This window comes from Mytilus trossulus, chromosome 1 (genome assembly GCF_036588685.1).
Source record: "Mytilus trossulus isolate FHL-02 chromosome 1, PNRI_Mtr1.1.1.hap1, whole genome shotgun sequence".
NCBI classification, from domain to species: domain Eukaryota; kingdom Metazoa; phylum Mollusca; class Bivalvia; order Mytilida; family Mytilidae; genus Mytilus; species Mytilus trossulus.
In genome coordinates this window covers 25,425,765-25,452,818 of record NC_086373.1, presented here as the reverse complement: position 1 = coordinate 25,452,818, position 27,054 = coordinate 25,425,765, and the positions used below count along the sequence as shown (strand labels likewise).

The 27,054-nt window shown below is 30.7% G+C and overlaps 1 protein-coding gene across 1 annotated transcript in view; it reads left to right on the top strand.

The window, feature by feature from the left end:
* Window positions 1-23,236, top strand: part of LOC134706881 (plexin-B-like) — a 44,843-nt gene extending 21,607 nt beyond the window's left edge. Inside the window, exons 16-36 of the mRNA XM_063566263.1 lie at window positions 1,180-1,276; window positions 2,236-2,372; window positions 4,987-5,160; window positions 5,954-6,050; window positions 6,961-7,221; window positions 8,490-8,657; window positions 10,506-10,749; window positions 11,876-11,997; window positions 12,352-12,485; window positions 13,015-13,074; window positions 13,519-13,596; window positions 14,298-14,361; window positions 14,596-14,769; window positions 15,461-15,608; window positions 16,521-16,741; window positions 18,828-18,902; window positions 19,848-20,008; window positions 20,521-20,668; window positions 21,188-21,325; window positions 21,660-21,740; window positions 22,219-23,236. Of these exons, the coding sequence (XP_063422333.1) occupies window positions 1,180-1,276; window positions 2,236-2,372; window positions 4,987-5,160; window positions 5,954-6,050; window positions 6,961-7,221; window positions 8,490-8,657; window positions 10,506-10,749; window positions 11,876-11,997; window positions 12,352-12,485; window positions 13,015-13,074; window positions 13,519-13,596; window positions 14,298-14,361; window positions 14,596-14,769; window positions 15,461-15,608; window positions 16,521-16,741; window positions 18,828-18,902; window positions 19,848-20,008; window positions 20,521-20,668; window positions 21,188-21,325; window positions 21,660-21,740; window positions 22,219-22,320 (2,884 nt within the window). The 3' untranslated portion in view covers window positions 22,321-23,236. The remainder of the gene's footprint in view (window positions 1-1,179; window positions 1,277-2,235; window positions 2,373-4,986; window positions 5,161-5,953; window positions 6,051-6,960; window positions 7,222-8,489; window positions 8,658-10,505; window positions 10,750-11,875; window positions 11,998-12,351; window positions 12,486-13,014; window positions 13,075-13,518; window positions 13,597-14,297; window positions 14,362-14,595; window positions 14,770-15,460; window positions 15,609-16,520; window positions 16,742-18,827; window positions 18,903-19,847; window positions 20,009-20,520; window positions 20,669-21,187; window positions 21,326-21,659; window positions 21,741-22,218) is intronic.
* Window positions 23,237-27,054: the final 3,818 nt, after the last annotated feature.

Genomic DNA, 27,054 nt, shown 5'->3' with positions numbered 1-27,054 from the left:
AGTTAGGAATCAATAAATAAATTTCAGTTACAAATTGTATTCCTCAGCCAAAAACCCAGTCTGGCCTTTTAAAGCTATTGTATTATGCCTGGGAAATGTTCATATATTATGCCTTTAAATGTTTGAACTTAAATTAAATTTCTGTTTTTTTTTTATCGGAATATTGAAAATAATTATTCTCTATTGTATATTGTATATTGTATATTAGGTAAATCAATTGAAGTTATTTATTTTCTTAGCATTATAGGCATACATTTTACTGCAGCAGTAAACTTCACCACATTTTGACTTTTGATTTGTTTCACAATGTATCTTTTAGTCAAATCAAATAACTGTGATAATTCTTTTCAATCTGGTAAATGTTCTTCAGAGGACTTGTAACTCATTTATAAACACTCTTCGTTTTGAATTTTATGTAAGTCTGCACAATATGATAACCCCTTACTAAGAACATTCTTCACATTTCACAATTTCATTGGTCATACTTTGCAATATTCTAAAGTAAAATAAGGATAACCTGTTTTTGAGATATGTGATCAAAGATGAAATTAAAAGCTACATTGCATTTCTTATTTCTTATGATGGTGATTCTGATTATCATTAATACAGAATAATTTAATTTTGGATGTAACTCGTCTTCTGATTGGCTGACGTTATTTTGTTATCAGCCCATAGACATAATTTAGTCATGTGACCATGACATCATCAACGTTTTGTCGTGGTTTTCTACGGTTAAAAATGGAATTTAGAATTAAATTATTAGACATACTCGCGTTATTTAGTATGCACCATTTTTTTTTATGTTATTTCTTCATAGACAGAAAAAATATTACAGTCATTCCTTAAATACTATAAAGTTTAAACCTGAAAAATACTGTAAATTCAGAAATTATTGCGTTCATTTATTATTGCCATTTATGATGAATGGTCAATAATGAAAATTAGTAATTCTGCATACAGATCAATATCCGATATCAGAGTACAATTTCCGAATATTGTGGTACTAACCCAATCTTATTATTTACCTAAAAAAAAACTACATAGATTTCTGAATATACAGCAATAATTTTTGTATTCAATAGTTGTGTTTGATAACTGAAGATAACTTTACTTTTCCTACACTCGGTGATTTATCTGTTATACCGATTTTCTATTTTATTCATTTTGTTTATTTTACAGGATAGTTTGTAAACTTGGACCCAGTGATGCAGGTGTTAAAAAGGGACATGTAGTGGTTCTTAACATACCATTCTATAAGTTTGAATTTCAATATTTGGTAAGTTGTAAACGTTTAAAGTATTTCAGATTTTATATCAGTTAAAAATAGATGATGGTTTAAATGAGAAAGATTTGAAATTATGGTCTTTTGGATTAGAAGAAATTTTCAAATACATTGCAACAAGTTTTTCCTCACTTATTAGTCTTCACATTTAGTTTAGCTATGCAGATTATTTCGATAAAATCATAAAATTCATAGGCACTTAACACTAAAAAGGGGGCGAAAGATACTAGAGGAACATTTTATTAAGAACTTTTGATACAATAGCTTTTGAGGGATTGGAAAATTGGAACATGACAGTTGTTATTAATTCGTTTGATGTGTTTTATGATTTGATTTTATCATTTGATTAGGGACTTTCCGTACTTTTTTATTATATGTATAGGACATCAACTTTAATTTAAAAAAAACCTTGTCTATGAACCTGTTCATTATATACAATAAGTTGAATACCACATAGACACCAATTAGCCTTACTTATATACATATTTGAGGTGTTTCATTGGTACTCATACCACATCTTCCTATATTTATATATATATAGTATATTATATATGGGCGTTTTTCAATAAAAGCCTAACTTTCAGACCTAAAAAAAAATGACAAATCAACTTGTCTAAAATTTAATTTCAAGAGTTATTTTGACCTCTATTATAGACCTGTTTGTAAACAAAAACAGATACTGTAAAGTAAAAATAACATTTATTTCTTATTTTTTTTACGATATTTTAAAGTAAGAATGTTGAACAGTCGGTCTAGGGACATGCCATTTTGGTTGTTTTAGACCATTCAGGAGTCAATATCTTATCAATCGCTCTAAAAATAAACTGTTTTGTTGCTTAAATATGTTAAATCTAATTCAATGTACTGACTGCACAAACAATTACTTGCAAAGATCAAACACATTTTTTTTAAACAATACGTTTTTATTGAAAAACGCCCATATATATTGATAGAATCCAATACTACAACGAGTAACACCACATAAAAGAGCAGTATCTGGAGGTGCCATTTTGACCTTGCATGGAGATCCTATCTATTTAGGAACATCACTGGAGGTCACTGTTAATGATAAAGTGTGTAATATAACAAGGTTTGTTATTTATGTATGTGCCTGTCCCAAGTCAGGAGCCTGTAAATTCAGTGGTTGTCATTTGTTCATGTGTTACATATTTGTTTGTCGTTAATGTTTTACTTAAATAAGACCGTTAGTTTTTCTCGTTTGAATTGTTTTACATTGTCTTATCGGGGCCTTTTATAGCTGACTACGAAGTATGGGCTTTGCTCATTGTTAAAGGCCGTACGGTGACATATAGTTGTTAATGTCTGTTTTGGTCTTTTGTGGATCGTTGTCTCATTGGCAATCATATAACATCATCTCTAATATATGTATAAAAATACTTTTATTTATAAGTTTATATCATGCCTTTCTGTGCAGCATTTCATCATTTCATCATTTTCAAAACATGTATTCTAGGCAAAAAAAGAATCGTTACATGCTAATAAGATCATTTAAATATTTTATAACAAAAAAATGATAACAAAAAATTAATGAAATAGTTAGCTAACATAATAACAAGTTTTTTTTTATTGAAATCATTATTGCACATTTTCGGACCTTTTAACAGGACGAGTACAGAATTCCGGTCAACGTGGCAATACCTTGTATGACCACCTCTCGCATTTATGACCGACTGACACCTCCGTCGCATTGTATCAATAAGACGTCGAATAAAATCTTGAGGGGTGTTGTTCCATTCCCTGAAAAGTGCTGTTCGGAGCTGGGCTAGCGTTTCCGATAGATTTTGGCTATTTCTGATACGTCGTCCAAGTTCGTCTCAAAGATGTTCAATTGGTGATAAATCTGGAGACATTGCTGGCCAAGGCAACACACGAATATGGTTATCCTCCAAAAAGGTCACCGAAATGTGTGTCACGTGACAACGGGCGTTGTCCTGCCTGTGGTTTAAACGATGTATTCGGAGAAACGGAAGAACACATGGAGCCAGAATTTCGTCCCTATACCTTGTTGCATTTAGGTTACCAACAATGATTTTGATCTCGGTGCGTTCCTGGTAGGAAATTCCGCCCCAAATCATTTCCCGCCACCACCAAACCGATCTGTTTCCTGCACGCAAGCATCATAAAATAGTCCAGGGCGTCTCCGGTAGACCCTGGTACTGCCGTCGCTAAATTTCAAGTTGAATTTAGATTCATCGGTCAAAAGAACCTGTCTCCATGTTTGCCTATTCCATCGAATCCGTACCAGTGTCTATTGAAGTTACGCCATCCTGTGACGCTGCGTAGGAATATATCCCTTCAATGGACGACGAGCTTTTATACCAACTTGACCCAATCGGTTTTCTAGCAGATATTATGTTGTTATATCTTCCTTGGGTTTTTCGTGCAGTTTGTGACGCCTTTACAAATCGATTCCGGTGATGAATGATGCGGATGTGTCTGTCTTGACGTAACGTCGTTTCACGTGGTTTGCCACTACGGGGCGATCATTTGTTGTGCAAGTATCTCTAAGACGAGTCTTAATCCTTGCAATAGTCATTCTAGAGACATTAAAATGATGTGCAACCTGCATTCCTGCTGCCAACATCTCAATAGCTCGTTCTCTTCCATTTTGGCGTAGACGGTGCATTGTTTTACGTGTAACTTTTTCCAATTTTGTTAATGCAACCTTTTGTTAACAATTGTGTTCGACACAATAAATGACAAAAAGGACAACTCGATTCAAACTCTATACAGGTAAATGTTTGAAATTTTTTTAAATTCTTTGAAATAAAAAAAATGACGTCACGTCATTTCCGATATTTTTATAAATGAATAGATTTGATTGATAAATCATTCAGGTTACTAGTTTTAATCATGAAAATATTTGAAATTAATATATATGATATTTTCAATTAAAAACAGTCTGAAATATATTTTTGTTTGAAACTTTCTCAGTTCATCTGCTATATATTGTCTTGTAAATGTTAGAACTAACAAGTATGATCGAGGAAAAATTCCACAAAGAAGTCAAACTCTTGATAGGTAGAAAATAAACAGTTTCAAATGTCAAGAGGTCAACAAAAAACAAATATAAAACCAGCTAAGGTCCACCTATCATTCTTGTTAAATGTTAACTCATCTTAAATCCTTCTGTTAAAATTTTCTCACTTAAGTTTGTCAGATTAGTTATTGTCTTTTAAAATGTTATAACTAATGGGTATGGTTAGGGATAAGGAAAATATTCTTGATAGCTATGAGATAGATAATTTAAAATACCACGCGGTCAATACAACAGAATATCGTTTTAAAACTAAAGCAGTGCATCACATCTAGATATTTATAGATATAACTAGTACTTGGGATATTAATGAAATTCACCAGCAAATGTAGACTAGAAAGACTTTTCAAAAGTAAGAATTACAAATCCTGAAATGAAAAAAAAGGTTTTAAATGAAAACAAATGAAAAGTCTAGTTCTTCTAAATAGAAATGAAATTAAATCCTTGTAAAACCACTTTCAGAGTTGAAGGTATAAATCAGATAGTCAAATATTGACTTCCCTCCGAACCAATAGAAATAAATAACAATTACCAGGGTAAATTAATGTAAATAGTGACGCGTGTTAAATATGTTACTTAAAGAAGCAATGGATTTAGCAGTTAACAAACTTCACAAAGTTTAAAGTTTTTTCTAATTTATTTAAAGTAAAAATAAAGCACAAATCGAATGTCGACTGCCACCTGGGAAATTGGGTAAAGCTAAAATTTCAATCAAGATTGATGGCAATGAGATCCGGCAAGATATAGATGACAACACAAGTTTAACATATGTAGCAGATCCAGAAATCACGAAAATACAACCATTAAAAAGTTTTCAAAGGTAGGTAGAAGTAATGTAGTAATTTAAGAAATAAGTATTGCCATGAATCATCCTTACTGTCCTATTTGGGTCGGCCATACCTTAGTTAGTCATGCGTTGTGACTCTCAAATTGCATCGAACATGAGAAAATTCCATATTTACCAGTACTTCCCAAATCTACACAAACAACATAAGTATAAAGTGCAATGTTCAATAGGAAAGTTATTCTATTCAATTGACAGAATAGTTTGATAACAACAAAATGAATACTATTTACAGCAAAGTTTTGAACTACTGTATAGCGGGTTATTTTCGCGGGTGTAACATTTCGCGATTTTCATTGAATAAGGTATACGATATATTTTGGCGGTTAATATTTTGGCGGATTCAAAACTTGTATCAATATCTTTGGATGTGCATTTAAAAATTGGCGGAATTTATTTTTGCGATTTTGTTCTATCCTCAAAAATAAGCGAAAATTTACACCTGAAGAAAATAACCCGCTATACGGTATTTAATGACCAGTCTCCTTCTCTTGACAATGCAGATAATGCGTTGTAAATAGAGCTGATATGTTGTTTTAATATTTATAAAATGAAGAAAATAACCAAGGTCATTAATAGATGATTGAATTATAATACCAGTTTTGAAATTAGGAGCAAGTTGTTTTTAAAACAAGTTAGATGTTTGATTATTCATAGAGGTTAATTTCTCAACCCAGTTCTTGTATTTTGAATTAAAAAAGGGTGGATTGTATAAGGAATTAACAGTATTTTCCCTTTGTGTAATGAATTATTTTATGAATACTTTTAGTGGAGGAAGAAGATTAACAGTTATGGGAACTGATATTAACATTATCGATCAACCGAAAATGTTCATCTGGATAAATTCTGTCATGTCAAACCTTACCGTAAGTTCTACTTAGACTCCAAGGAAATTGTTTTATCTTTGCGAAAAAAGTCAACTTGTTATTGGGATTATTCTTTTGTATAAACATCACAGATCTACACAAAATGAAGTTTTGTATACCTCAAGATTGAGGTAGTTTCTTCAAGTATACCAGCAGTTGAAAAACATGTTTAATGGACTGTTAACAATTAATGTGGATGAAAAATATATAGTATTGTTACATTTGTTCATCCACTTCCGAGTGTCCATTAATTATTCGTTTGTCCTGGAATTAAACCTCTTAAACTTAGCACCAGCATAGATTGCATGCACTATCAAATATGATTGGTAACATATTTGAATCCGACAAATGAACTTTTTTGTCAGTACTTCTTAAATAAGTAAGTATAAGACTCTAAACCATTTTCATTTATTCATACTCCATTTTTTTTCATATCAGATAGTCTTAAGAAATATTCAATGATACATATTATAATCTCTGCGTCATCGAAAGCGGAAAAAGGTCAAGTTACTTAAAGACTACATCAGTCAGTCAATTTTTCTATGTTGACAGTCCGTTTGATATAAAACTTCCATCAAAGCGTTTCTCCTTTTTATGAAAGGGAAATATTTCATATTTGGTTTGCAGCTTGATAATGTTTAGTTATATTGAGTACGTCATTTCTAATCTGTCGTATAGCCACTACCTGCTGATAGTTTGAAATTTTACAACACTCATTGTACAAGGAAAAATGTCGTCAGATTTTTCCTGTCTCTAATTGAAGTGAATCATTTTGATATTTGGTGTGCGACTCATCACTCATATCACGTATATTCTGGTACACACGTTACCCCAATCAATTAGTTGTAACGGATGTTTTTCCATAGGTAAATGCAAATTTGCTAAAGAATATTTTACTATGCCATTTCAGAACTGTCAGGTCAAAAATGAAACATTTATGTTTTGTCCATCACCCAAAATCGTGACAAGGTTCAGACGCATCAAACGCTCCACAGGAAAAATGACAGCAGAAATAGGATTTATAATGGATAATGCAGTTAATGTCCAAAATTTGACTGGCATCAACAGTCAGTTACAGTACTACCCAGATCCGTTAGTGTACAAATTTAAACCAATGAAGGAAGAAAACGACTATGTGAAACTTTTAAAATCAGAAGTTGTTATCATAAATGTAAGTTGTATACTTGAAAGAATCCAGATTTCAAAAGCGCATATTCTAAGCTTAAAAATTGAAAGTGTGGATATTTGTAACATTAAGAATAGAATTATGTTATTGTTTTGGTAAACAAATTTTGTATTGTAATAATTTTAGGTTTCATAACGAGTAAGAATGGGGTATCGCTTTATATCAGTGAGTTTTCTAACTTCAATATAATAATTGAACGGCAAGTTTATTTTAACAATTTTAATTTGATAATGAGAGTTAATATCAAGCGATTTCTAACTCTAACAAGTTGTAAAACCTATTTCTTTTATGGTCAAAACTCTCATTCTGTTAAATTAAACATTCCGCAAAATGTTGATATAATATTTTGCACATTACAGTATGACTTCATATGTTCTTTTCTGATGTTATACGCGACAAGTAAATCAATTTATAACAGATGTTCGTATAACTTTTTCGTATCACACTTCCTGCAGTGTGGTACGAAAAATATCTTTTAATGCAAGAATAAAGATAACAGACAACTACCTTTTATTTTATCAGCAATTTCTACAGTGCCATACGATCTTGCTGCTTTAGATATTTTCAGATCAGGAACTGGACTTGATCCTCGAAAATATAAGATGTCTTTTTTCTGAATCATGAACATGACTGGATCCTCGAAAATATTAGACGCCTCGTTTCCATGTTCATCCTGCGAAAATGTTCAATAAAATGCATGCGATTCAGAATAACTTCACAATTAGTTGTTCACATAAACATAGGTTAATACTAATTACCGATAAAAAACCCAATAACATTCTATATTCAAAAAACTGAATTTATAAACTCGAATACCAGATCACATATCATATCGCCTTTACGGCCGTATAATATTCCTGCTGAAAAAGTCTGAATAAAATTACCGCTTTTCTATATTTATTTTAACAATCAGAATACAAAAGTAACTAGAAGTCTGGTCTTCCTAGAAATATAAAATGACTGTATACAGTGCAATTAATAGATATCAAAAGATGCAGTATGAGTGGTAATGAGACTATTCTCCATCCAAGTCATAACATTTAACAGTTAACTATGACATGTAAAAATACGGTCTCTAACACGCAGCCTTGGTTCGTACCAAACAGCAAGCAATAAAGTCCCCCCACAAAAAAAAACCCATTCAAACGGGAATATTCGACTTTGTTGGCTGATACATATTGGCTTGTGTCACCGTCATACGTGAACACTGGCAGCGTGTTTTGTAATTGATGATTTGATATGTCTAATGTTAGGGAAAAAATTTGATGGTGGCAGCTCAAAGAAGAGATATACAAGTTGCCATTGGAAAGGACAATTGCAATGTTACACATTTATCTGAAAATCAGATAATATGTAAACCTCCAACATCACAACCGGAAACAACATCTGAACATAGCAGGAATGATATACCTGCAGTTGTGGTAAGTTACCCTTACATCCTGAAATATATATTCTTTTAAAGTTTCTGCGACTAGTCAAGAGTCATATGATGAATCAAATAGACCTTTTTAAAAACAATTTTGAGGGTTAAAAATTGAAGAAGATGCGAAGAGAAGAACCATAAGTTATTAAAATAAACTAATCCAAGAATTAAAAAATAAATTGAAGAAGAGACCAACCACTGCATTATTCCATGAACGTGTATAGACATTGTGTGTTAGTGTTACTTCATCTTTAATATAAGACCTTTTCAACATCTCTCGACACCGACTAATGACACCTACAGTTTACAGGTAAAATGGATGGGTCGTCTCAAAGACAATTCCATCATGACTATCATTACGTATCATATTGGATTGGCGGTTTTATACTGTTTTGACTAAATAGTTTAAGAACATATATAAACCAAATAAATAAATAGATGTATGTACGCTGGCCGGATGCGGCCATTTATTTCGCGTTTTCGCGTTTTCTTGGCTTCCCCTTTTATTTTGCAAACGCGAAATTAGGAATTCGAGAAATAGGGAAATCGAGAAATAGGGAAATAGAGAAAGCAAGAAAGCAAAAACGCAAAAGAACACGAAATAGAAAACACGAAAACGCAAAATGTATTTTTGCTTTCTCTATTTCTCGTTTTCCCAATTTCTTGATTTCTCGATTTCCCCCAACAACACGAAAAGGGGAAACGTCCGCATGCGTCCACACTACACATGATACATATATGTCTCTGTCATATAATATTCTTATTTTGTATGTATGTGTACGACATTTCCTGTTGAATTATTTAAAAACAAATATTCCAATCATTCTGAATCCTTACCTATTTTCTCTTCCCTTTGTGATTATGTTAGTCTTTCGCCAAATATTTGCCGCATGCCTATAACGATATTTAAAATTTGTTGGTGTAAACGTTTTTATGGTTTTTTTTTTTAAATGAAAAAGAATACTGGACCGGTCGTCCGTATAACACTTGTAAACACGACCAACTTGGTGTTTTTCCTTTCCACTGATCTTCACCTTAGTTGATGTAATATTCAATTTCTGGAGGGATAATTACATATTGATTTTTTCGGTCGATGAAATATCACGTTTTTTTTGGTGTTTTTTTGTTTATTTTATTAACGACGGTCTTCCCCGCTTTAAGATATTTTGTTCGAGTTAAAGTTTTCCTTGACGAATTTAAAAAAAAATATATAATTGACCCCTCGTTTCAATGTTACAACATTTAAGCAGTGATTGGTGAATACAGAATTCAAGTGGATCACCAAATTGGGGAATTGAAATGATACAATGTATTAAGTACATTATGGAGGCATCCAAAGCCAAAACTAACAGACATGTGCCGCCCTTGTCAACCGACATAATCATTGTTTAATTAAATATCAACTACGTCAATAAAACATGATTTGCTCTTTTCCGTTTTCCAAATTCAACCAGGACAGCTAGAAGCTAAACGTCTAAAAGATGAAATGTGACTTAAAGTATATTATTTTCTTTATAATAAATTAAAAAAAACCTTGTCATTTGGACTCTGTAGGAAAGTTTTATCATTGTCAATGATTGAAAGCAATAAAATCAATAATAATATCATTATTTTTTTAATTTTTGAGACGACCCTTCACATTTTACCTGTCATATTCGTTCTCAACTGTAGAGGTCGAGAGATGTTGAAAAGGTCTATTAAGAGTTATACATAAAAGTCGACAACAGAAAAATCAATATGGTGAAATTTCTATTCCAATGGAAAATATATATACGGCGCAACACAATAATTCATATATCATAAAATACATATAGATATTTATTGAATTATAAAATTATTGTTTAAGGTCTATATTGGGAATACAAAATACTTTGTTGGTTACTTGGAATATGAATCTGCCAAGGTATTGGGTATACCGCGTGGTTACATTATTTGGGGAGTGACTGGTGTTGGACTGGTTATTCTCATGACAATCATCATATGTTCCTGTATATATAAACGTCAGAAAAATAAATCCAAGCGAGACATTTACAAAATGAGGTATCATCTAGATAACATGGAAAGTAATGTCATTATTGAGAATATAGAAGGTAAATAGAGACATAAAAAGTGAAATAGCAAAAATACAGAACTACGAGAAAAATTCAAAACGGAAAGTTCCTAATCAAATGGCAAAAAAAAAAAAAATCTCTAACACACCAATCAAATGGATAAAATCTCTCATATTCCTGACTTGGAACAGACTATTTTCTAATGTAGAAAATAATGGAATAACCCTGGTTTTGAAGCTAGCTAAAACTCTCACTTGCTTGACAGTTTCATAAAACTCCATTATATTTAAGAATTGAATGCTTCTTTTTGTAAATTCATTGGGGTGTAAAAGCGTTGACCGAAGTACATTTTGTATGAAGTTACAAAAAGAAGCATTCAATACTTATAATTACATTTTTTAAGCTTTGATCATGAAAACACGAATTTTATAACTTTTCTTATTCAATTCACCTGTGCACTTTATTGTGGGACCACGTGTTATCATGAATGAAGTTTTATTGACTGATGCAATTTCTTGAGGAATAACATGTGATATGCATTTAGCCAATCAAAATAAAGTATTATAATGAAACATACATCTAATGTAATTATTTAAAATGAAATATGTATTATCTATATTCTGTAAACAGAACACAAAGTTATGTTAATTTGTAACTAAGTGTACTCCAATTTGCTGAAATCTAAGTGCATTGCTGTCAGTGAACCAATATTGCGTACAGTTTTTAAGATTTCTTTCAATGACATGAATTTAACAGACGTCTTAATAATTATGCAGTGAGTTATCCTGTACCTCTAGTCAGCGGAATTCACATGAAATATGTTTACACAGTTTTCTTTATATTTAAATCTTCTGAAATAGTTTTTTTTTAGCAGTAGAAAATTTTTCCAATGCAAATACAAATTGTATTTTTTCAATAATAAAGTGGATAGAAAGAATTAAACAAAAAAAGAATGAACGGTTGTGTATGCTTGTAAAATTGAATTTACAGTGATGACAATGAAATTGAAATTGCTTTATAGACTACAACATTTACTATAATAGCCATGATATATACATAGACCAAACAACTCAATGATTTTTTTTTATCAAAAGTATATGTTTCTTTATGTCATTGCATTTCATGTACATGCTTTTATTTTCTCCCTCTTTTGTATTACAAACAGATATGTCAGACCTGACTGCAGAGATAGGAGATGGAACGAAACCTCGCTACAAATATGACGATTATGCATTCAAAATACTTTTCCCTCATATGCTTGATCATGTAATACTTCAGCCTCCAAATGTAAGTCTTTGATTGTGTTGCTCTAAATACTTTTACAATTTAAAGAGGTATATTACTTGTATTAACAAATGATCTACACATATAAGTGATTCGTCAATATTTATTGTGTACACGATTGTTATTTATCTTTTAACATTAGTACAAAGTATCAGATTAATTGTGAATTGTGAATTCATTAAAACTCAAGAGTTTGAAAATGTATCACACGTTGAATGATGTTGTGATTTATTCACCTCCTACTGATAATGAAGTTTGATTTGAAATTGCTATTTGGATGGAGGGTTGTCTCATTGGCACTCTCCCTATACCTATAAGTGCTGTTACCTTTCTTTTCTTTTACCATTTTGTTTTAAGACAAAGTATGGAACCAATGATATACAGCAAGATGAAGCAATTTGTCATTTTAAACAGCTATTACAACATAAACAGTTTTTATTAAAGTTCATACGCACATTAGAAAGACAAAACAGTTTTAGAATCCGAGATAAGTAAGTATCTGTAATATAGAGCCTTGAATATATTTCTGGTAAGATTAAATGGACCAAGAAATAATAAAATCTTTTCAAGGTCTAACAGATTTTATACTTGAGTTATAATCCAGATGAAATAATTCTACATGTCTTTTGGTAATTTGTGGTATTAAGTTGATGACCTATTGATTCTTGCAATAAAATTTGTTATTTATATTCTGAGATACTTGTCTCCTGAATGGATACTTTAAGTTTGAATTAGACAAATGTTACATAATATTATTATTTATGATCAGTATTACCCTTTTTTTATATATTAAATATAAAAAAGAAGATGTGGTATGATTTCCAATGAGACAACTCTCAACAAGAGACAAAAAAAAACACAGATGTTAACTATAGGTCATCGTACGGCCTTCAACAATTAGCAAGCCCATAACACATAGTAAGCTATAAAAGGAAATGAAATGAAATAAAATATGGATAAACTCAAGACATCAATATGAAGAAACCTTAACTTATTTTCTCTCCTTTTTTTATTTTTCAGATCAAATGTAGCTTCTTTATTGATAATTTTGTATCAGAATAATTTGGAATATATCACTGAGTAAGTATACATTATTTTCATAAATTGAATGAATATTCATGTTTACCTAATATTTATATACATAATAGCAATTACATTTTAGAATAACCTACATTTTGTTTATGTTCTGAATATATTACACTTTATTAACGTTACTAGAAACAAATTACACACAGGTTTTAGTTTTTGTATCTTTTGATTTGATCAATAAACAACCATTGTCGATGTTGCTTACAGCAGAACAAAGGATGAAAATGTAAATTACAAATATTGAACTTTTCATGGTTAAATTGAAAGGTTAATTGATGAAGTGAAGAATTGTTTTCTCCAATAAATGCTGTCTATTTCTTGCAATGAATATTTGTTGCAAAATTCTCTTAGTTAGCACAAATTATGTGATTTGTATAGTACTTAGTATTTACTAGTAGAATGTTTCAAGAAAATTGTATTGGTTTGAATTTATAGTATTATCCAGTCATTATTGAAAGAATTGGTAGAACAGTCATCAGTGGAAGGGAAACATCCAAAATTGATGCTGTTGAGGTAATTATTTATACTAGACAAAATAAAAAAATATGCTTAGTGGAATTAAACATGAGTACAAATATGCGCCAAAACCCGTGACTAACAAATAACTCTTTCATTTTGTCTTGCATTTGTTTTTTTCAACTACAGAGAATAAGACAATATACTGAAAATATTTCAGATTCCTTAAAAAATAAAAAAAACCAACACGTTTAATAATTCCAATGCGTCCGAAGCGCTTTTCTGGATTAACCTTCACCAAGAACGCTCAAAGCCAAACATTTGAAATCCAAGGATGTACAAGTACCGTAAACGTTGAAGAGCTATATAACCAGATACCTAACATTGATAGCCAAATTCGTCTTAAGTCAACCTTGCCTGAGGGAGTTGAATCCTTAGTTTCTTTAAAATTTCAAAATTTATAAACGGACATTTTTAGAAAAAAATGTTAAATTATGTCAGTACCGAAGTACTGATTACTGATCTGATGAAACCATCGAGGACTGATAGTCCACCAGCAGAGGTATTAAAAAAAACAAATTGAAAACAACTTATTTATAATTTCAATGCGTCTGACGCGCTTTTCTGGATTTACCTTCATCAAGAACGCTCAAAGCCAAACATTTGAAATCCGAGGATGTACAAGTACCGAAACCGTTGAAGATCTATAAGACCAAAATAAATAAAATTTACCAAAATATTTATTCTTTGTATTTCAGGACAGAATCAGTGGTAGAAAGTTTGCTGGCTAATTGGTTAGCTCTTTGTATGTATAAACATTTAAAGGTATGTTTATCTTTTTATTTACTAAATATTTTTTATTTGTAGTTTTTTATTTGTGTCCTTTTATAGGCATAAGCAATGTTATTATCAAAATCCTACATTTTTACAATATACGAATGATACATATATTAACTAATAACTAAGTTTAAAGTTTCTGTATCAAAGTATTTAGATTCAGGACCATTGTTATACAAGTTTATCTTGGTCATCTTATGAAAATTGTGATTTATACATATATCATCTTTAAATTATCAGGAGTCGGCTGGTTCTTCTTTGTATATGTTGTACAAAGCAATAAAATTCCATGTAATGATAGGTCCAGTAGATGCTGTCACTGGTGATGCAATGTATTCTTTGTCTGAAGACAGGTTACTAAGGCCAGAAAACATCCCAGATACTGTTACCATAGTTAGTATTGAAGTAACTTAAGAAAATGAATATTGTACATTTTTTTATCGCTATAATCAAAAGAATCTGACGTTTAAATATTGTTTTCATTTTGCTGAACACTTTTTTTATATGTTGAAGCAGTGCTTTCATCTTATTTAAAGGATGCATAACTAGTGGCTGTAGTTCTTATTTATTTTTGAAACGTTATTAATTGGTATATCGATTTAGATGAATTGCAAGCAATAAGTTGTATAATTAATTCCATACAATAGTAGTATTATTTGCTGTTGTCTGCACATCTATTCAGTCATTTGTCCATCCTACAAGTTTTATAAATTATGTGTTTAAGGTACTTTTCACTAAAAAGGTTGCCACAGTAACTTGAAACTTAAACATAAACAGGATGTGATAGTACAAGTGAGGCATGTTGTCGAGAAAAGCATTCTTCCTCATGTGATTAAAATGATTAACAAGACCAACTGCAGAGGCGGATTAAGAGGGACCCAAGGGAACCCGAGATAATCCTTTTGTGGAAAAAAATTGGTTGATTGTATAGGACTTTGTTGAATCAGGACGGGAGCGGGCCCTTCACTTGAGAAAATGTCTTAATTCACCACTGAATTGCATTTGGAAAAATATTTGTTTGCAACAATGTAATAGTTACCTAATAAGCAAAGCAATTATTAAAAAACAATGTTTTTACTTGTAGACATTAAATGTAGAATTTGAAGGAAAACAATACAAATGTCGCTGTCTGGACTGTGATACCATTACTCAGGCGAAAGAGAAAATGTTGGATGTAATATATCGTAACATGCCGTACTCTACCAGACCAGCAGCAGAAGATTTGGATCTGGGTTAGTCATACTTAATGTTATTTCATAAACTATAAAGGTATAAGTTTTGGAGGTATATATACCATGAAATACAATCAACAACCTTTGCGACTGACTTGATATCTATGTCTCCCAAAGCAGATCACTAGCGTTGATAGCACAACAGTGCTGTGAAATGAACATGTCATGCAATATGAGATATTGGCATTAAAGGGACAACATGATGTATATTTCAATTACCGTACGTGTCAAGAAAACACTTTTTGTTTTATTACAAACTGCATAAGTAACATATGTTTAATGAATCTGTTATAGAATAGTTTACAACAATCATAATCAAAGAAGGATAACTTCAACTCTGAATATTGACTAGCCTAGCAAAATACAATCTAATGTTTTTTTATTATTTAAAAATTCACAAAATTGCCAAAATGAAAGCAATCTTTACCCTACAATTCTCGCATGCACTTTGATTCGTTTTGTCATTAGTTGAAATTATAATTTCTTATATTACATAAATGATATTTACAAATAGCCCTTTGATATCGTTTTACAATATATTATACAATGTAGTGTCCTATGTGTAGTGATTGGTTTACTGTCCAATAATATAGGTGATTATGCTATCCTTCTTTATATTAATCTATAACCTTATCATAAGAATGAAGTGGACTTGTGTATATGTAAAATGAATTACATCCAATATGATGCAATTTACCAAAACAAATACAATCTAGCTATTCTGATTCATTTAATAATATATACCGATTATCAGGAAACTTGTATGTCATTTAGATAATTGTCTTTTATCATCGGTATCAATGAATTGTAGATTGATAAAATAAAAAAAAACATAACTTTTTAACCATGTTCATTTTTAGAACGAGTAAATGAAAACAAAACATTACTTTATTGCTTCCTTTTAATTTTTAGATTTAATAAATGAAAGCAAGACATTAGAAGATGAAGACAATATGAAGTGGGTGGATAATGGTTGGAGACTAAATATGCTAAAAGATTATAAACTTCAAAATGGTGCCGACGTGGTGCTTTCACAATATCATAAGTGTCGACCTTTGCCTAGACCTCAAAATAGTAAGATATTATGTTTTCATAGGAACGTGATGGTTGTTTACATCATTGTCTTTTGTCAGGTGTGAATAGTTTTTTCATTTACAATTATATTTCAATTCAAGTGAGAAGAATCTAAGATTGTAACTTTTTGGAATTTTGGATCCTCAATGCTCTTCAACTTTGTACTTGTTTGGCTTTATAATATTTGATATGAACGGCACTGAGGAGTCTTATGTAGACGAAACGTGCGTCTGGCGTTCTAAATTATAATCCTGGAACCTTTGATAACTATTGTTTTAACAGCAACAAATTAACTTTTCTTTTGAAAATACACATATATTATATTATAACTAGGGAACAGAAGAAGGCATGGTGCAGTTATTTTAGATCTTATTCGGGCATGAAGTAAATAAATGATAGAGATGCTATACGAACAAAACTGTTGTTTTTAGATTTAAGATTAGTTTTGGAAAGTTTATTCTAAATGAGCAACTTATCTTAATATGTTATTCCGTGTAATGTTTTGCTTATGTATATTTTGTGAACAATATAAAATTGCATTTTTTGTTCATGTGTTGTATCTGTTTTTCTTAGATATAAAATTAGTTCATCACTTATCAATGAAATATGTATTACTTCATTTCCATCATCTGCTAGTTTGTTTTAAATTTTCTTACAGATATATCATTTATATACGTTGGTGTTAAAAAAGGCAATTATTTCTGCTTTGAATTTATAAAAAAAAACATCATTAGGTTATCTTGGGATTTTTATTAGATCGACTTATCGTCATTGAATTATGACCAATAAAAAAATATAAATATGTTTGAATAACCTGGCTTTTAGAGAGGGGTATACTGTTTTATCACCGATTATCTATTTGCGCGTCAGTAGAATGAAATTTCCATAGCATTTCTTAGTAACTAAAAACAACAACTTCCAGCATGCGAATCAGGCTTCAGTTGAACATGCAAAACTGTGGGATGTGATTTCAGTTGCATTGCTGATCAGCTTCATGTTAATTGAATACTTATAAAGTCTTACACGTAATTGCCATGTGTGCAATTTTCTTCACATTTTTCAGGAGAAACACAAAAGAACTTCCTGATATTTGTTATCAGGCTGAGATTTAATATGTTTTACCGTGCTATGCATTTTAGTATCTATAACCTTCCACTACTAGTTTATTGTTTACTTAAACCTGCGCAATCAATAAAGAGCAACTGCAAACAATTGTACTTGTGTATGACAGCTTAATGTACTATTTGTAGACAGAACAATTAAATCTACAATTATATCTGAAAAAAAATGAAATATCGTTATTTGAATCTGAAAAATAAGAAAACACTTATTGAAAAGATGGGTTTAGAAGTAATATGAATGTTTACCAATACCATTTTCATTTTGAAATATCCTTATTTGAGTCTGAAAATTTAAAAAACACTCATTGAAAAGATGGATTTAGAAGTAATATGAATGTTTAACAAGACCATTACTGTACTTTTTATTTAAAAAAAAATATAGATGGTGTGCTACTAACATCTATATATACTTCCTAACTATTATTTATTAGCATGATCTTAACATTCTTCAGAATGCTACAATCCAGAGTCTGTACCTTCTACAAGCGCTGACAGAGAAACAAGCACACAGTATTGGCATCTGGTAGGTACAAAAAGGAGACAATATAAAATTAGTTTTAGCTAGTATTGTGTGTACAAAAAAATAAACATATAGTTTTGTCCGTCATTCTGTGATTTCAAAATATTGTTTGAAACGTTGATTATTTGTATTATAAATTATCATGACAACTGACGATACGCTGTTGTTTGACTTGATGGATAATTTTGTATAAATGACAAAAGTTGATATACATATTCATCTTACAGGTTCAATAGAAAGGTTTCAAAATAACTACGTGCTGGTGTGTGTTGTTTTGTTAAAGATTCGTATGAAACTTTTTTTTCTACTATCGTTGAAAGTTTGTAACCCCTTACTACTTTTCTCCCATTCCATGAACAACATCAAAATGTGCATATTATACTTTATATTTCAATCGTTTTAATGTTTTGTATATAAATTATCAATTGAAAAAAAGCGTTTATACAATAGTTGTCATTTTCTACAATCGGTACATTGGTTTAACTCTTATAATGATGATTACAGGTAAAACAACCTGATGATGCACAGACAAAATGCCTTAGTTCAGAAGTATATCATTCAAGATTGTTAGCTACAAAGGTAAACTGTAATGCCTTTATTAAGGAAAGATTAAAATCAACAAAATGTGCAATAAAAGAACTTGATTGATAACATTGTGTTAACTGTATCTAGCAGTGAGAAAACAATATTTATGATATGCCAAGATAGAACCAAAGTATTTCTCGTCTTCAAGCAATTTTATTACATATTAATAAAAACAACAAATTATGCACACTCTTGTTTAATACACCTTATCGCTATTTAGTCCATTCCTGGAAAATCAGTCTTTTATACAACTTCCTGTTTAGGTCACGCGGCTCGAAAATGGAGGTCATCAGCAGTGAGCTGAGGGAGGAAAAACTTTAGGCAGAGATCATCAAGAAACTTTGATAAAGTATGATCCACTTTTTTCGAAATTAAAATTGAAGTAAAAAAATATTTTGTTTGAAGTATTTACGGTAGTTTAAACAGGTCTCATTAAAAAGTATCATGCATGGTGAATTGTTTAAACAGGGTCCCAGATAGCTTCAACTGGATGAAAAAGTTGTGTAATTTTAGAACTTATCCGGAATGGAATAAATAGCGATTAGGTGTATTTATTATTTGTTTAGTTGAGCATGAATTGGCAGCATGTTTTATCTTGGGTTGGAATTCAAATAGGGAACACAATTTACAGTATTGTGGTATTTTAAGTGTAGTTTTAGACCTTCATAGTTATAATGATTTGTAACACAATAAATTCAGTATATGATTGCAAAATTAATCATTAATTTTTTAAGGTAAACACCAATCCTTGAAAAAGCTTATTTTGTTGTTTTGACTGATAAAAGGGGGTAAAAAAGACATCAGACCATACACTGGACCCATGCAATGTTATTATTGGTCGATGTAAAATACTGTATTTAAACAGTAAACAGAAGTTCTAAAATTGATTATAAAGGTTATTTATTATCCCATTTGACAATTTCGTAATGCATTTTTTAGGGTACTCTGAAACAGTATATTGATGATTTTATTAAAACTGTGCTGACAGCCAGTCAAAATATGCCTCCTGTGATAAAATATTTGTTTGAATTCTTGGACGATGCAGCCAAACAAAACAATATTACAAATCCAGAAGTAGCATACACATGGAAATGTAATAGGTCAGTATCAAATTGATATATAGGTTATTTGTCAAAACAAGTGACAACATAATTATTGCCGATTCAATAGGCAAAAAAATAAAATATATGACCTTTGTAAATTTGAGGGACAACATATAATAATAGATCGCATAAAAATTTAATAAATCAGTTTAATGTACTCAGTGCATGAGTAAGATTGACAGCATAATTTTACTGGACATGCTTACTGTGTAAAAGGAAAGAAAAAGAAAATACAACCAGTCTAGAGCCTGTCATTACAGTGAGTTCTGAACAACTGACTTAGTAATGTAATGTATACTAGTACAACATGAAACAATACTTATTCAGTTTTAAGTGTATTCTTTTTTGAAAAATAAAAACTATGTCATCTAAATCCGGGTATCACAAACCATTGCTTAAAAAGAAGAAAAATCTCTATATGAAGATATTATTATTCATTAAACTGATTAACCATTAGTAGATACATTAGTATATGCATAACATGTACTATAAACTTAGGTATTTTTCAGTTTGTTGCTGAGGTTCTGGGTGAATATAATCAAGAATCCAGACTTTTTATTTGATATCCACAAGACCAATATTGTAGATTCATGCATGTCTGTAGTAGCTCAATGTTTTATGGATAGTTTCCAAACATTAGACCAAAATTTGAGTAAGGTAAGGTTTAAAAAACTTGAATGCTAGATGATATTTGTATGCCGTTATCACTAAGATACATGAAGGTTTAACAATGATGCCATGTTTCTAATTCTGATATGTTTTTGTTGTATGCCTGTTGACACTGAAATAGTAGTGTGTACGTTATTGTTTAAAGAAAACATATTAAGATCTAGTTTGCAGGTTAGTGAAGTTGATTTTTTAATGATTACCATTGAATCTGAGAACTTACATACATACACTGTTTGTTTTGTAACGTCTGTTGAGTTTTATACTTGGTACCTAAATAATTCATGACTTGAGATTGAGTTTGCTTTTTGTTCCAGTTGACTGATTTTTCACTCTAGCGGGTGAATGCAGTCTGTGCTGTACTGCAACACTGGTTTATATCATTCTTTAGAATACAATTGAATGTCACATTTTTCTGTTTATACTGGGGAAATTTTAACAGATTGGTGTTTCTTCCATGGATCAATAAACATGCGCAGTGTGTTTATTCAAACCTTCAATATTTTGCAGAATTCCTCATCTAATAAATTATTTGCCAAAGATATTCCAGAGTTCAAGAAATCTGTTTCAAAATATTTTGAGGAAATACAGAGAATGCCTGCAGTGAGTGACCAAGATCTCAATGCCTATCTAGCTGAAGTGTCTAAGGTAGGGTTATATAAATACTATATACTGCAATATATTTTGTCAACATGGAACCTTTGTAAGCTTAGTCATTTGTAGCAAATGGTTATTGAAATTGAAACAACAAAATGAAAAGTGTGAATTAGTTTCTGGAAGGACATATTTACAACGAAGGCATATTACATATATTTCTTTAATCATGTAAATATATAACAAGATTCCCACGGATAGGCATATTGATGAGAATTATGATGTTCCTTTTATAAAAGCAAATCTTTATACAAACATTTCTATTTGTTTTTCTGGATATGTACCCGTTATGTTAATATAACATTATCATATTTTAAAACTTTTACAGGTGAGCACAGCTCACTTTACCAAAGACAATGCATTGCTTGAATTGTACAGCTATGTACAGAAATACAGTAATGAGCTCGAGGTTAGTTACAATAACTTAGTCTTCTTCCCATCTAAAATTTAATCGGTCATGACTGTTATATTATAAGGTTTTAGCTATGATTAAGTTCATTTTAAAATTAAGTAAGGCAGACACATTCATTTGAAAATGATATTTTCAATTTCAAAATATCTGGACAAAGTTATCAAAGAAAGACAATAAGAAGTTTTGGTAGAAAATTGAAGACGGTTAAACAATATGTATACATGTAAAAACAGTAAACACTTCAGCTTTTTTAAGGATGTTTATTAAAATAATCAAAGGCCAGAAACATCCTATTAAGCTTTTTTTAGCAGTTTTTTTTCTACTAAACGAATTTACAGAGAAGAGACTCAAGAAGGAAATTTCTAGCTGCTAAGTTCACATTTTAAGTTTAAGTATGTTATTCAAATGAATATCCAAAACAATAAGACTAAGGGAATAAAGTTGTTATCAATATAAATATGTTAGATGTTTTCAGATAAATGAAATTTTAGTAGCTGACAGTTTGACTGAAGCAGAAGAGGTTCCAGATAGATCTGATAATGATATTGAAAATACGGAAGGTCCCTCCAACGCTTGAATGGCCTACTTGAATTGATACTGTGAACCTACTTATTTTCAAGAACAATTTATTTTCCCAACTTTTGCATGTAAAAAGTTTGTGCAAATATAAATCGTCTTCAATTTGTATACCTTGGATATTTCCTGTTTAAACGGCATCAAGTATATTAGCGCAGTGGTCTAAATTAGAAAGGGTAAAACTTTAATTAAAGCATTCGCGAAAATATATTGATTAAGAATAATCATTTCTGTCGAGTAGAACTGTGTGAAATGGAGCCTCGTTCGGGAAAACCAACAATATGCAAATTAAATATACTGGTACCATTTGATTAAGATTCATTTGCTATCCAATCATATAGCCTAGAGTTCTTAAAATAGTGAGGTTAAAATTGTACTGTTTTCATTGAAATGTGGATTTTAGTCAAGCTAAAATTGTTGTGTTAGAATGTATGAATCTGTAGTGTTTACTGGTTTTACCAGAATTTTCCATTTATTTATCATTTAGTATGAGCTCAACAAACAGAGTTAATGATATTCCTCATAAATATATAAAAGCAACAAACATACGAGTTCATTGCTTTTCCATTTATGATTCATTTCATGTCTACACATAATGTCATATTAAAAAATACATCATATATGTCTTGATATGATTGTTATATTATGAACACATTACATTTATTGCATAGCATATAATTAGTTTTGAATCTATACAAGTTTTGAATTTATATTCAGCATTCTGAATAATGTTTATACTGGTAAGATGATCCAAATTGATAATTGCTTTTCAATGTACATTACTTGCATTAGAATTGTTTCCTGCATGCACAATCATTTAATCCAATTATAGTATTTTTTATCTATGGTTTGTATATAAGCTTAAGGATTTCTTTTTTAATGTTACACTACATTTGATATTAAATATCAAATTTTTTTAGATTTCTATTTTATACGGGACCAATGATACATCTTGATAGTTAATTGTTATAAAATAAATGTAGTCAAATATTTCAGTACCGTTTTTCTGAAGAAGCAAAACAAAACAATAATTGAAAGTCTTGTGAAACTGTTTGACATGAATATCATTTATATGGTCATTACCATAAATATATTGTTTAAACTTATAAATTGTTCTAAAGACTTGGGATGTTTGTATCGCAGGCATAGATCATCGTAGCCGTATTTGGCACAACGTTTTTTGAATTTTGGATCATCAGTGCTCTTCAATTTTGTACTTGTTTTGCTTTCTTGCTGTTGATGCTTCTGGGGAATATGGGAACATGGTTTAGATGAATTAAAAAAACATCACGAAATGGCAAATAGTTTGCATCCGCGAATTAAAACAGAAATGCGTTACTCAACTGAATAAACTGAATTCCTTGATGTGTTTGTACACATAAAAAACGGACAATTCAAAACAGATCGTTATACAAAATACACAGATAAACACCAGTACTTACATGTTTTGTCAAGCCATCCAAATTCTGTAAAATATGCTTTACAATATGGTCTCGATATTCGTGTAAAAAGAATTTGCTCAACAGAAGAAAATTACAAAACAAGAAGAGAAGAAACAAAAACACACCTTAGAAAACGTGGATACAATAACTCGTTCACTGAAGTTCGATTGAAAAAAGTCGACAATTCGAACCAAGAAGATCTATAAAAGTACAAACCGAAGAAAGAAAACGACAGAATACCCTTAGTAATTACTTTTTTCCAAAGCGCTTCCAATATACATTCAATTCACAGAAAAAAATCGTAAATTTTCTATCAATCCAACAAGCTAAAGAAAATATTCCCCGATCCGCCTATCGTAGCATTTAAACGTGATAACAGCATAAAAAAACATCTTAGTGCACAAAAGCATAATTTACTATTTTATAAACAAACTTATGGATGTGAACCATGTGGTAAACATTATGCATTATGCTCACATATAAATGAAACCAAGGTATTTTATGACAACACCGGCAAAGAATATACCATTCAGGGAGAATTAATTGTAAAACCGTAGGCGTAGTATATGCAAATAATTGTACAAAATATAAAAAGTTATATATGTAGGACAAACGATTGATACACTATATCAATGAATGCTATTGAACTTTAAAAAAAAACGAACAAAGAAAACAGAAGATCCGGTAGCCAACCATTCCATCAGCACAATCTTTCAATTAAAATTAAAGTTACCGCCACAGAAAAAGTATTTGGGACAGAAGTTTACAGAAAAACTAAAGAAGCCTTTTGGATAAAAAAATTAAAAAACTTTAGGTCAAGTGAGATATTCTCATCCTTATGTGTTTTTTGTCGTCCGTTTTCAAGACAAAAAAACTCTCTTCTGAAACAAATTTATATATAAACATAATGGGTTCAGCCTCATATTACCATCACTGGTGATCCGATGGATAAAAGCTGTGACAGTCGTAGCGTTGTCACTGGTTCAGACGTACTTAAAATATAATTATTTCTATATTAATTTGTACGATCCTCTACAATAGCTAACTCAGCTGATCTGTAATATTCAATCTTCATGCCATATATAACATGTACTGTGTTACAATGCTAGATTCTAATACGACGTCCTTATTACGCTTTGTACACAAAGCCGTGTTCTAATGAGCACAAAATGTGTTTGAGACATGCGCACAAATTTATGTTTATATTATAGTTATTTCCATCGTTATCCTATAAAATATATAAATTCAAGTAGCTTTACATAAACTTTTATAATATATGTTATATCGAACAACATATATTTACCCTGCTCGTATTTTTCAAACTTATCAAATATGGAATGTAATGTACAGACTCCTCGGGGAGGAAACGGGAACAGCTAAACGTTTTTACGGTATTTAAGTACGCTTCGACCTATCAAAATAAAGTATTTTTCCTATTAGAATCGAAATAATTCCTTCATGTCATCCTCTATGCTCATTTTAACATGGGTAGGCAATATATTTGACCACATTTTACAACTCGCTATTACTCAGTGTAAAATATCGACAAATATAATGCCTACCCATGTTAAAATGAGCATAGAGCATGACATGAAGGAATTATTTCTAAATTAACACTGACGAGTAAAGGTAACACCAAGCCACCAAAAACTTGATATTTGTCGAGCCTAGTTGTCGAGTGGTCTAGCCTAAACTCTCTTCTTTTGAGTATGAACAACATAACGGGAGCGACGAATCCCTGTTTACCTTTTTTAAGAATCATAAAATTTTGGTTTGGGTTTGTGTTGCTGAATCTTAATTTTCAATAAAGAGTTTTATGACCTTGTTGGTCTTTTGTCGATTTTTTAAGCTTAAATGTTTCAATGGTATTATCCGCCTCTCGTTTGGAGTCCTGGGGATCATATCATGGATCTCGAAATATGTAGTCTGTAGAACTACATATTTTTTTCAAAATTACAATGGAGATCGGGTCTTACCATTACATTTCTCTTGTGACGTGTCAGAGACATATAACCACTAGAGACCAAAGCAAGTACGGCACAAGTAAAATTAATTGCAAGTTCAACGTTCAGGAAACGGTAGTTGCATTTTAATTACAATTTATGTTACGTGAAATTAGTTCCGGTTGAAAATTAAAACGGAAAGATCTCTTGAAGTAATGAATGAATGTGCTCGTTAACATGTATGTTTCATAAGAAAAGTACGCGGAGCAGTATTTTCTTAAGACTTTGTCCTCCGAGTTTTAACTATTCATTGGTGTGTTTTTTTTAATTATTCTAAAAAAAAGAAACTAAAAAAAGTCTTAATCATCAAAATCTTTCAAAAATATTTTAATTATTTTAAGAAAGAAATTAAAACATTTTCGTTTTTGCTTATCCTCAAAGTTAAATGGTATATAAAAGTATATTCGGCTACATGTATAAGTCATGTTGAAATGATCTCATTGGGTGCATTCAATACATGCTTTACAAAAAAAATCCTGTATCGAACATTAATATCCCGGGTTTCAAAAGGGGTGCATGATCAATTCGTCCTATGTGACGTTTATATTTTTGACGTCGACACGCAATACAATGAGTGTGGTTTTCAAATCTGATAGATGCTTTTTGTGGTTTTTTTTTTATAAATATTTGTTTTGAGATTGTGACGCAATGATGACTGCTATATCCATATTGTGACTATTTTACCTATTATGCCTGTTTTGTTCACAATCCTTGTAATATATTTTGGAATTCGATGCGACTGTCATACAAGTGAAATGTTTAGCGCTATAAAACTAGGTTCAATTCACCAGTTCCTACATTTGAAAATGCCTGTACCAAGTCAGGAATATGACAGTTGGTGTCCATTCGTTTGTTGTGTTCTATCATTTGATTAGGGACTTTCTGTTTTGAATTTTCCTCGGAGTTCAGTATTTTTGTGATTTTATTTTTTGCACTGACTATTTTTTCTTTATTCTTTAAATGAATCTTTGGGTTCACTTTTTGATTACACGGTTTGCACATTTAGTTAGCTTTTTTTGTTTTATTTCAACATTGATTGCAACTTTTTCCTTAATACTCCACATATGATTCTATTGTGTACCATACTATTGTTTAAATCCAAACTATATTAGGATTACCATTATCCAAAACTTGGACTCTGTCGTTACTTCGTTATTTTTGATGGATGCTTAAAGTTTGCTCTTCGTCATTGCAAACTGATAAGGATATCGTTATGATACATATAATGATAACAGTCTTTACCCAGGAAAATGAATAATTCGAACGAGTAACATTTAGATAAGACACGCT